General features: G+C 39.5%; 1 protein-coding gene across 1 annotated transcript in view; it reads left to right on the top strand.

Moving 5' to 3' along the window:
- Window positions 1-11,480, top strand: part of LOC101847743 — a gene marked incomplete in the record, with an annotated part of 240,046 nt that overhangs the window by 170,824 nt on the left and 57,742 nt on the right. Inside the window, 10 exon segments of the mRNA XM_035970982.1 lie at window positions 1,181-1,306; window positions 2,326-2,511; window positions 4,075-4,206; window positions 4,678-4,866; window positions 5,165-5,287; window positions 6,235-6,417; window positions 7,596-7,718; window positions 9,276-9,458; window positions 10,063-10,185; window positions 10,832-11,020. Of these exon segments, the coding sequence (XP_035826875.1) occupies window positions 1,181-1,306; window positions 2,326-2,511; window positions 4,075-4,206; window positions 4,678-4,866; window positions 5,165-5,287; window positions 6,235-6,417; window positions 7,596-7,718; window positions 9,276-9,458; window positions 10,063-10,185; window positions 10,832-11,020 (1,557 nt within the window).

Genomic DNA, 11,480 nt, shown 5'->3' with positions numbered 1-11,480 from the left:
TGCAGATAGAACTGTGGACGGTGGGAGAGAGTTAGAAGGAGAAGGATTTGAAGAGATATGGAATGGAAGCGAGAAGGGGAGGGAGAAGATTCTTATTTTCATTATTAAATATATTGTGTTCATCTTATTTTCATTATTTTCTTATGGCCGCAATATGTGAAGTTATCTTCACTCCTCACTGACTTGTTGTTGTGGAGAATTTTATAATGGGAGTCAAAGAAAAAAAACAGTACGAAAACTGGTCCTAAATTGCTTAATTCATTTGAAAATAGAAAAAAGACTTATAAATTCCTAACTAGTGGTCACACACATAGTTATTGTTATGGTTTTGGACTCAATGTATTGAGTTTGACCAGGCACTCCAGAAAATAAGCTGTTTTTAATTTCTTTTCAAACTACAGTAGTATGGGTTTCGAAAGCTATTTCTTATTGAATGCTTTTTTTTTATTGACAAGTTTTTTATTGACAAGTTTTGGAGATTCGTGTCCTCATCACTGTCTTTCTCATTCTGCTTCAGGGTATAAGCTTTAAACAGACACTTTCCACCTTTCCGAGGCTAGCCTCTTTATATTGTTTCATGTCTTCTCATTTTTCTATAGCTTCATGTGCAGAATAATATGTGTCACGACGCAATGGAGTCAGGCGCTCGTCAGTTTTTGGGCATACGGAGTTATTAATGTCATCTTTGTTTGTTCCTTTGTCTTTCATTTGGCCAAAAAGTTCCCGTCTATCTTGAATAGAAGTGAAGATATTATTTACGATTAAAGGAGGTTGGGGTCACCTGGTGTGAGAGGTACAATTAGCGAGAAAATGGCTGCCAAAGTTTGGTGACTTCCAAAGCTTGAGTGTCCTTTGAAACTGCAAATTTAGGTTTTTTTAAACGTTTGGTCAATGTTTTTTTCAATAAAATTCACACAGAAACCTATTGTTAAATGGACATAGTCGATCGATAACAACAACAACAACAACAACAACAAATGGACATAGAAAGTATTGAACCGAAACAAGGAAATAAAAAAAAAAAATTCACAGACGGCCAAAAGAATGCCGGTTTCCTTGCTTACATTATTTGAAGGAGCGCCCGATTTCACCACGCTGCTTCACTAAAAACTATGTTATTACTTGTGTTCGAAAAGTAGTCCTTTGACTGTACGATTCTTTTTTTATTTTTGTTTGACAGAACCGAATCAAGTATGAGCTGAGTGCGGCACAGAATGTCAACTTCTTTGTGATCGACAGAGACACCGGAGCCATCACTTTGGCCAGAAATCTGACTCTTGACCCAAACAGAGCCTCATTCTACACCGTAAGTTCCTCCACGGCTCTCTTACATGTTTTCAAGTGGGTGGTTGGCGGGTGCTCTGTTGTGGTTGCTTCTTCTTTCCTATGAAAAATCTATCGTCCTTATCTCCCCTTCTTCTTTTTTATGTTTGTTACTCTCTTGTAACACCTCTAATCTTCTGGCGCTCATATGACCCTATGCAGTTGCGAGCGCCGTAAAACCTCTACTAAAACTAAAAAAACATGTTTCCTCATCTATACCTTTCCCCCCTGGCAGGGTATAGGCCACATACAAGCTCCTTCTATTTATCTCTGGTGCTTGACCCAACCAGACCGTAAGTTCCTCCACATCTCTCTCACATGTTTTTCGTCATCTATGCCTTTCATCCTCACACAAGCTCCTTCCATTTATCTCTGTCCTGGGCCATCCTTCCAATTATCTCTGTCCTGGGCCATCCTTCCAATTATCTCTGTCCTGGGCCATCCTTCCAATTATCTCTGTCCTGGGCCATCCTTCCAATTATCTCTGTCCTGGGCCATCCTGTTTCCTTCATAATGCTACTATTGTCCCTATTGCCACTCTGATAGTTGAATTGTGATTTTACTTTCATCACTGCTGCGCCCTATCCCTCTATTTTTGTTTCTGTTTGTCTGCTTTGTTGGTGCACAGCACTAAATGATGGTAGCCATATCATCAATATTGCTTTTGTTTAGCTCAAACCAAGGTGGATCAACTTCGACAAGTGATTGGAAAGTGTGATCAGCAGGTCATCCTTATTTTCTTTCCTTCCATTTGTTCTTTTCTGTGTGAGTGGTTGGCGGGTACTGTGGTGTGGTTTGCTCCTTCTTTCCTGTCAAACGTCTATCTTCTTTATCTCCCCTCCTTCTTTTTTGTGTTTGTTACTCTCTTGTAACACCTCTGATCTTCGGCACTTATTTGACCTTATTGTGCTGCAAGTGCCGTAAAACTTACTAAAACTAAAACCTGCCATTTTACCCCCCAGCTGAAAGTTCTGTCCTAGCCACTAAATTTTCTGTTTTCAGGTGGAGCTGTACGCTTTTGATGAGCAAAACCCAGATCTTCGAGGCAAATCCTACGCTGTGATCAATGTGAACCACAACCCGAACACCCCAGCCTTCACTGTTACTGGTACCTACCGGGAGACGATTAGTGAGTACTTCCCTCGCGGTAACACTGTGCTCACCGTGGAAGCCAGGGATGGAGATAATGTAAGTAGTCACGATAATTGAAACTTGGTTTGCATAGTGCAAATAATAATAATAATAATAATAATGATAACAATGATAAATAACAATAACAACCACAATAATAACAATAACAATAATAATAATAATAATAATGATAACAATGATAACAATAATAAATAATAATAACAACAATAATAATAACAATAATAATAATAATAATACTAATAATAAGAACAATAATAATAATAATAATAATAATAATAATAATAATGATAATGATAATAATAATAATAAATTACGTTATATAACACTGAACCCGGATTAAAGTACCCAGGCTCTGAGCGTTTTACAATACAGTACAACAGTAACATAAAACGTTGTGCTCTGACCATAAGAAAATCTCTCCGAATGTTCGTCTTATAAGTTGAAAAATAGAAGTGACTTCAGCTGACATTTGAAGGAATCAGAAGATTTGATCTCTCTCACAGTACTTTGCCAAAAATGTCAGATGTTGGGGCCTTGCTCTACTGAACTTTACGCTTGTTATTAGACCTCTGTAGACTCTGGAACGGTTAGAAAAATTATTGGTTTCCTAGATGCACAGTGCAAGCAACCTATTAAGCACTCAGACACTGACAAACTGACGAGATCTTTCGTTGTCTATTGTCAGGTACCTATTCCCACATGGGTGAAGTGCCGTAAAACTAGTCAGTCAATCAAACTGACGGGATCTTTCATTGTCTATGGTCAGGTACCTATTCCCACATGGGTGAAGTGCCGTAAAACTAGTCAGTCAATTAAACTGACAAGATCTTTCGTTGTCTATGGTCAGGTACTTATTCCCACATGGGTGAAGTGCCGTAAAACACCTACTCAACAAGTCAGTCAATGAAGCTGACAAGATCTTTCGTTGTCTTTTGTGAGTTACCCATTCCAACATGGGTGAAGTGAAGAAACCAACGCACAATATTATGTAGCGCCTTGTGTGTTGTGCGCTGTTTTTGAGTGGTAGGACTATGGGGATGACGTAGTCAACGAAGGAAACTGGTTTCCTTAACATTTTAAAGTAGTATATTTAGACTTTAAGGCTGCGGCTGCTGCAATATGATTTCCTAGAATATTCCTTTATAGATGTGATTATTTAAAACTCAGTCATGTTGGTGGTTGGTGGGTGCTCTGGTGTGGTTTGCTCCTTCTTTCCAATAAAACATTTCATCTTTACCTTGTGTTTGTTGCTCTCTTGTAACACCTCTTATCTTTTGGCACTTTTATGACCTTAACCCCTTAACTGCTGAAAGGTTTCCATCAGCATATGACCAGACGAGATAGAATGTCAATTCAAGGAATATTTAAACACAGAATTGTTTCAGAATAAGCAAAATCACAAGCTGTAACTATATCAACTAAAATTCTTTTGTTAACCAGATAAAACAATGTAACAGGAGAATACAAGCCAGAACATAATATGTCTACTCCGCAGTGAAGAGGTTAATGTGTTGCAAATGCCATAAAACTCCTATTCAAAACTTGTTCCATTTCTGTTGCGACTAATTCTTTCACTTTTCTTCTTGTGTTTTGTTACAGGACACTGTCAGATATTACATTCAGCCTAACACAGACGGCCAGATTGCCATGCAGTACTTCTCCATCAGCCCAGTGAGCGGAAGTATCAAAGCTGTCGGAGATCTCACGCAAGCCCCTCGCAACGTGTATCGGGTCAGCGGCTGATTCTTTCTTTCTTCACTCATGGTTTCTTGCAGTTTTAAAATCCGTTATTATTATTATTATAATTTCACAATTGAATTACAATAGCACGCTCTTTAGTCTGCTGTTTCAACTGGTTTTTTCCAACTCTGTTTGCTCATGTGAGCTCAAGCATTTGTGCTTGTTCAAAAACTTTGTGTGCTGATGAGATTTTGGTAGGTGTTAGGAGTTGGAAATTCCACAATTTTTAAAATTAGGGGACAGAATGAAAAAAATGTTATTAGTAGGTTACTTGCACTCTTGATAAGAATGGTTATATAGATATAATGTGTATGAATACACATTTCTGAAATATTAACTCTCACTTGAGAGTCCCTGTTGTCGTTGTTCTGTTTCTAGTCAAAGCACTTGAAATGATATGTGACCATACTCTGAGTATCCAATGCCCATAAGACAATGTTTTTTGGGTTTTTTTTCTGACAGTTCTCTGTGACAGCCTACGACGATGGGGCGCCTGTGAGATCTAGACAGGCTTCTGTTGAGATCACGATCACCAGAGATCAGTTTGCACCAGCCTGCACAAATACTGGCGCCGCCTCTATCAACGAGAATTCTGGTGTGAATGCCACGTTGCCTTTCTTCACCTTCACAGCTTTTGACCAAGACGACAGTGTGAGTTTTTGTCCATCTCTTTGGCCTCAAAAGTTTAATACATATTACTGTGAGAATTAATGTAGTTAATACAGAATACAGTAACAGAGTTCTTCATGTGAAAAGCTGAATGTTCTCCCATGTGTCATTGGCAGCACCTACTTTTTTAATATCCCTCTTTTGTTTATATCCGTCAGCCTTGGTTTTTGTCTGTGGTAAAGGTCTTTTTGTGTCAGTGTGACACTGTTTACATAAAATATACTTTATACAGACATCTAACATGTCCTCAATTTGTAATATTTATTTTCTGTATCCACAGACCAGCACATTTGTCTTTGGACCCACTGGGAACAGCATTGCAAGGTCTTTCTTCCGTGTGAATCAAAAGGGCCAAGTGTTTGTGAATGTCCCGCTCACCTTGACAGATTTGAGATCATTCCAGGTAAAGTACAGAGTGGCTAATCTGTCTGCAAGGCAAGGAGGATCTAAGACATCTGTTTGAAAATCTCATGAAATATTCCAAGGTTTTAAATAAATTATAAATTGGTCTAAAATACTATTCTGACCAGTGGTGCTTAAGACCTATTACTTCTTTGTCAGCGTGGAAACAAAAGCTATTCAAAGTAGTTGATAAGTAAAATTTTCTCGCACAAGTAAAGGCTACACAGCTGAACCTTTTAATTCAGTTTCTGCCATAAAAAGGGAAATGCATTTTCCCATATAAATTGGTCGCTCTTAAGGACTAGTGAACCAACCCAGATTTCGGGGTTTTCCAGAAATCTTGGCCTACTGCAAAAGTGGGCATTGCCTTACCTATAGGAGAAGTTTGGTTTCATTGGTGTATATATTTGTTTGGTTATAGAGAAAACCCTCCTTGTCTTTTAAAGAAAGTGAACCAGTGGCAAAAGCTTTACCTTCGATTTTCTCAAAACAGCATTTTTAGGGATAGCCCCCTTGTGCTTAAAAGCGACCAATTATGAACACCTGGACAGGCCTTGGGTTTGTTGGAGCTTTATCTTTGGGCACACTAGGTACATGGTTCATTCAGACCAAACTGACTCAATAGTGCCGTAAAACACCTCAAAACAAATGAACGAACCTGATTCACTCTTAGATAAGGGAAAAATTATCATTATGTTGTCATCCTTTACCCACAGACTTAAAGTTTGGACTCTTTCATTGCAAGCCTGAAATTCATCCGTGGCTTAATTGTACTGCTTTATACCTTTTTAGCTTGTTTTAGTTTAGTAAGAGTTATACAGCTCTTACAACTGCATAAGGTGACTTGAGCGCGCGTTTTTTGTGTGTTTTTGTTTTTTTCTAAACTTGTAGCACTTCCTGTCTTCGGAGTGTTCATCCTTTTCTGTTTTGTTTTTTTCGCCCTCGCAGCTGGAAGCAGAGGTGTACTCAGCAGGCTTCCCGAGAAACCTTGGCTACTGCTCCATAACCGTCTCTGTGAACCGCAACCTGAACATCCCAGTCTTTAACCAGACCAACCTACGAGTGTCTGTGTTTGAGTTCCAGCCCGCTGGTTATGAAGTGGCCCAGCTGTCTGCCCAAGATGCTGATGGAGTGAGTCGTTATTAGTTTTGATCCCACCTTTTTTCCGACCATTAGAGGGAAGATTCAAGTATCCTCTTTTCTTTTTGTAATGGCTCATTCTGGTCAGCCACATTTTATGACTATTTAACATCTTTATACAGTTCAAGTTACTGGCCTTGTTGCTGGAAATCTTGCCTGAAGCCAATAGCCAGGTAGATTCTTGTTTATGTTGTTGAAAATGCTTTGATTTTTGTTCTGTTTCAATTGGCTTAGCTTGGCTGTTTTGACCTAACTGATGTTTGATGTCCGGTATTATTTTAATTCTCTGTGTCTTTAAAGATTTTGTCTGGTGGTAATGCCCTGTTGAAAATGCCTCTTGTACTTGAATTTGTAACTGCACCGGTGAAGACAGACTTTTACAGAGGGAAATTAGTAATGTAAAACTATGCAGTTGCTCATAAAACATTTTTATAAAGCAAAATGTAATATTAGTTTTGTATGTTGAATGCCTATATGGCTTTTACAAAGTTTGACAAGAGTGCGATCTTTGTGATGTGAACATTGACTGGCCTTCTCAGATATTTTCTTAAAATTAAGTTTTGAAATTCTAACATATTTTTTTTACTATGCTTAGATATGAGCTTTCTCGGCTTTGTAGTTTATGGAATTATATTTTATTTTAAATATTAATGTTAAGGAGAAGTGCTTGAATTGATTTGTTTAGTCTGAGTAGATTATGATTTTATTGAAGGTATTCTCTTTTACTGTATGGTATTGAAAATCAATATTTTCAACAACAGCAAAAAAAAAAAGAAGTAAATATCCAGAACAGGCAGGTGTATGGAAAGGTGCTTTTTTTAGTTGGTAATCCGCATAACAAGACAGTCACTGCAGTGGAACCAACAGGGAGCCCGAGGCAGGGGTAGGCCACGGGAAACATGGAGGAGATGCGTGGAAAGGGACATGAGAGAAATGAAGCTCACTTGGAACGAGCTTGGAAGGATGGCTCAGGACAGAGATAAATGGAAGGAGCTTGTATGCGGCCTATACCCTGCCAGGGGTGAAAGGCATTGATTGATTGAATCCGCCTAACCAAAAATAAATGTTGTTTGTTTACTTCACATAATTATGCTTTATAAAACCCAAGTTCACTTTAAAGAGAATTCAGTTACTTATTACCTGTTTTGGGGTTTTTTTCTCCTATCTAGGATGCCCTGCGGTACTACCTGGCTGCCGGTGGAAATATCCAAAACCTTTTTGAAGTGGATGACTTGTCTGGAAGGTTGACAATTCGTAAGCCTCTTTCCCAGGATTTAACAAATCAATATGAGGTAAGTCATAGATATACTTTAGACCAGTGTTCTTGTTTCATTCAAATGTTTTGTGCATTTGTATGTGTTCTTACTTGTGTTTATTTGTGTGTATGTTTGTGTAAATGTGTGAGTACGTGTGTGTGTGTGTGTGTGAAAGTGCATACGTTATAATTTGCAGTAGTATTTGTGTTTACTATTTGTGCATATTGTGTTTTGATTATCGTCAGCCTTGTCTGCTGTTTATGTCTGCTTTAAACTGATTCCGTCCATTCGGCCGCTGACAGCGGCTCTGAGTTTTTCCGCTGCCTCCATTCGGCCGCTGACAGCGGCTCTGAGTTTTTCCGCTGCCTCCATTCGGCCGCTGACAGCGGCTCTGAGTTTTTCCGCTGCCTCCATTCGGCCGCTGTGAGCGGCTCAACGAAATCCGAAACAAAGGTGCACTTTTTAACATAGTTCCTACTTTTTAAGTTGTTGAAAGGAAGTAGAACTTGTAAACAAACCTGACCTCAATCTCTGAGCACCAATATCGATCGAAACTCCGCGAAATTCTTGCAAAAATCGTTGTTTTGTTGTCGCGATGTAGGCTAGATCTAAGGGTAAACAACACGGAGCCTGGTATAATAAAAAGGCTCTTCAAAGAAAGATATTCAACTAAATTTGTGAAATTCTTGCATAAATGTGTGCTAGGGTGATATCGCTACAATGTTGTGTTGATTCCTATGGATTATAAGGACTTGTAGAGCTGAGAAAATGCGGTAAGTCGAAATTTTCGAAGAGCTGTTGCGCAATTTTTTTTTCTCATTCGTTTTTGTCAGAAGGAAATTGTAATACAAACAGATTATAGGTCATTGTTATTGATATAAACAGATTTTTCTATTTATTCCCATCAGTTTGGTATATGACAACACATATTAGAGTGACTTAGAGCTTCACAGTAATGCGTTAAATAGATGCACCCCAGGTCTAAAACTGAGCAGGGAAAAATAACTCTGTCCAGAGCCTGAAAAAATCATGGACGGAATCAGTTAAACTGCATGACAGCTATGTTGTTCCCATCTGGTCTGACCAATGGTGGCTAAAAAAGGGGCTGTTTGCCCTTGTCTACAACTCTCTTTCTTTCCATCCTAAAAATCTCCTTTTCTTATCGTCAGTTCGGTTTGATCAAATCTGAGCCTGTGGGTAGTTGGAAGATGCTCTTGTGTGGTTGGCTCCTTCTTTCCTATCAATCATCCATCATCGTTATCTCTCCTCCTTTTTTGTGTTTGCTACTTGCTTGTAGCACTTCTAATCTTCGGCACTTAATGACCTTATTGTGTTGCAAGTGTCGTAAAACTCTTACTGTGAATCTGAGCCAAATCCTAGTCTTGTGAATTTGTATATATGTTTGCTTGTGGCACCTCAAATCTTCGGAACTTACATAACCTTATTGTGCTGCAAGTGTCGTAAAAACTCTTACGAAAACTATACTGAATTCGAGCAGGCTCAATCATGTGAACCTGGAATTGAGTCGATAGTTCCGTAAAACACCTACTCAATCAATCAATCATCATGTGACCTTGTTTATTATGTTTCCAGATCAAAGTTCTTGCCTCGGACAGAGGCACCCCGGAGAGGGTGGGAACAGCGACGGTGACAGTCTCAGTTGAAAGGGACTCTCCTCCAGAGTTTTCCAATCTGCCTGCAAAGATCCAGCTTGATGAGTCGGACACCAGTGGCAAGCTCGTTGTGAATGTTACCGCCTTCGACAGAAATTTGATTGTAAGTTGTTTTCATCGCTTCTCGCCCTTTTGGCTTCGATCAAAGGTGGTATCTGTTCTCTGCTACTCCTCCGGCCTTGTGCCCCCTGGTTTAGCGAGGCAGGTACTGCCCGAGGCACTCCGGAGAAATCTGACCCTCTTTTCTATCGGGTGGATGGTTATCGTCCGCTAATAAAAAAAAAAAAAAAAAAAAAAATGTAAGTTGTTTTCAGCTGTTCAGTATTCCTTGTGTTGAAGGTGTGTTATCAATGTTAAGTACATGGTCAGAAGCATCACTTTTCTTCCTATGGAAGAGAGGGGAAAATTGTGGAATAAATTAGATGAAGGAATAGACTTACTTACTATAAGCCTAACTTTGTTTTTCTCTTATTTGCTCGATGTCTGTTTTTTTGTGTGGTGATTTTGTTTTTTTCTAGATTTTTCATGATGCTGTCAGTTGGATGAAAATAAAAGTGTGAGTAAGTCTGGCGCGAAACTTAAAAAAAGAAGAAGATTGTTAATGCCTTTGTAAATTGTTTGCTTTATTTTGATGGTGGATGCCTTTCTTTGTTTGTTTGTTGAACTTAATGGAATTCCTTTATGTGTTTTTTGTTTTTTTTCCCCAGCAACAAATAAGATATGGAATATCAGGCCAGGGGTCCGCTCCTTCTATCTTTGTGATCAACCCGGTCACTGGCGAAGTCACCCTACGGCGGGACCTCTTCTCAACTGTAGACACTACTTACAACGTACGTCGCGGCCGTCTTTGTCCCCCTCTCTCTCTCTCTCTCTTGCCCTTTTTAACTCCTAGTGGAGCACAGGCCATCAACAACATTACTCCAGCGAAGCCTGTCCTGAGCATCCTTTTCTGTCTGTTTCTTTGTCCCCAGACTGAAGTTATTCTTGTGCCCGTCGCTGTGTTTGTTTCTTGTTCGGGAGGCTGAGCCCTCCGTCAAAACTGTACGCCTACATCCCTTTTTGTTCCCTTACGTTTAAATGTTGATTCCTATTGATGACCATTCAGTTTGATCCACGTTTCTTATCAGTGTTCCTTTTACTAAAAAATACCCGCAAATATTCTTTACTTATAAAGAAGAAAACATATATTTCAGTAAGGATAAAAAAAAAAAGAAAAAAAAAAAGAAATATGACCTTTTTGCGCTGGAGAAGTGTCCACGGCAAGATATTAAACCCAACTACATTTCTGAAAGTGTACATTTCTTATCTGTATCAGTATATTGCAGTTACATGTCATTTGATGTAATTTGTGGTCCGTGCTCTAGCCCCCTCCCCATCCCTTGCGCCCCGCAACCCCCCCTACCCCCCCAACCAAACGTAAAATAAAATAACTCCATCCCCTCTTAAATATAATAATCCTACATTTTTTGTTTGCAGCTTGATGTGTACGCGTTTGACTCGGGACTGTCTAACATCAGGACCACAAACACTATCTCGATCGACGTGGTCAGGAATCAGTTTCCCCCTGTTTTTGAGAACACGCCATACAGGTACAGTGTCAATGTGGACTCAGCAACACTCGGCTCTGTCATCGGCTCCACCATTACTGCCTCGGACCGTGATGGGGTAAGCTTGATAAAGGATTCACACTTATTCTCATTATGCTCAGTAGTCGAGAGGGAGGGAGGGAGGGAGGGAGGGAGGGAGGGAGAGAGGGAGGGAGAGAGAGAGATCTGCTCTTTCTTTCCTATCAATGATCAAACATCTATCGTCCTATATTGTAATTATTATTACTTTTCTTATGAATGCAAAGCTAGCTGCTTTATACATGCATACTTGTCAGTGCATCAGTGCTTGAGCCTTTGAGAAATGCCAGCTTGCTCTTACTTCTTCGTAGAAGATGAGAATATTTTGCTGTTATGTGGCTTAAAGGGGATGGGATATAATGTCCTGTGCACAAAGCCTGCTTTCAGCTAGGGACATGTGTTGCTTAAAAGTATCTAGTAACGTTGTTGTTTTCGTTGTTGTTGTTGTTGTTGTTGTTCTCCTCCTCCTTCTCCTCCTCCTCCTCCTCCTCCTCCTCCTC

Source organism: Aplysia californica, unplaced genomic scaffold, assembly GCF_000002075.1.
Source record: "Aplysia californica isolate F4 #8 unplaced genomic scaffold, AplCal3.0 scaffold00353, whole genome shotgun sequence".
NCBI lineage: Eukaryota > Metazoa > Mollusca > Gastropoda > Aplysiida > Aplysiidae > Aplysia > Aplysia californica.
The sequence above is the reverse complement of the archived record's forward strand: the minus strand, read 5'-3'. Positions and strand labels throughout refer to the sequence as shown.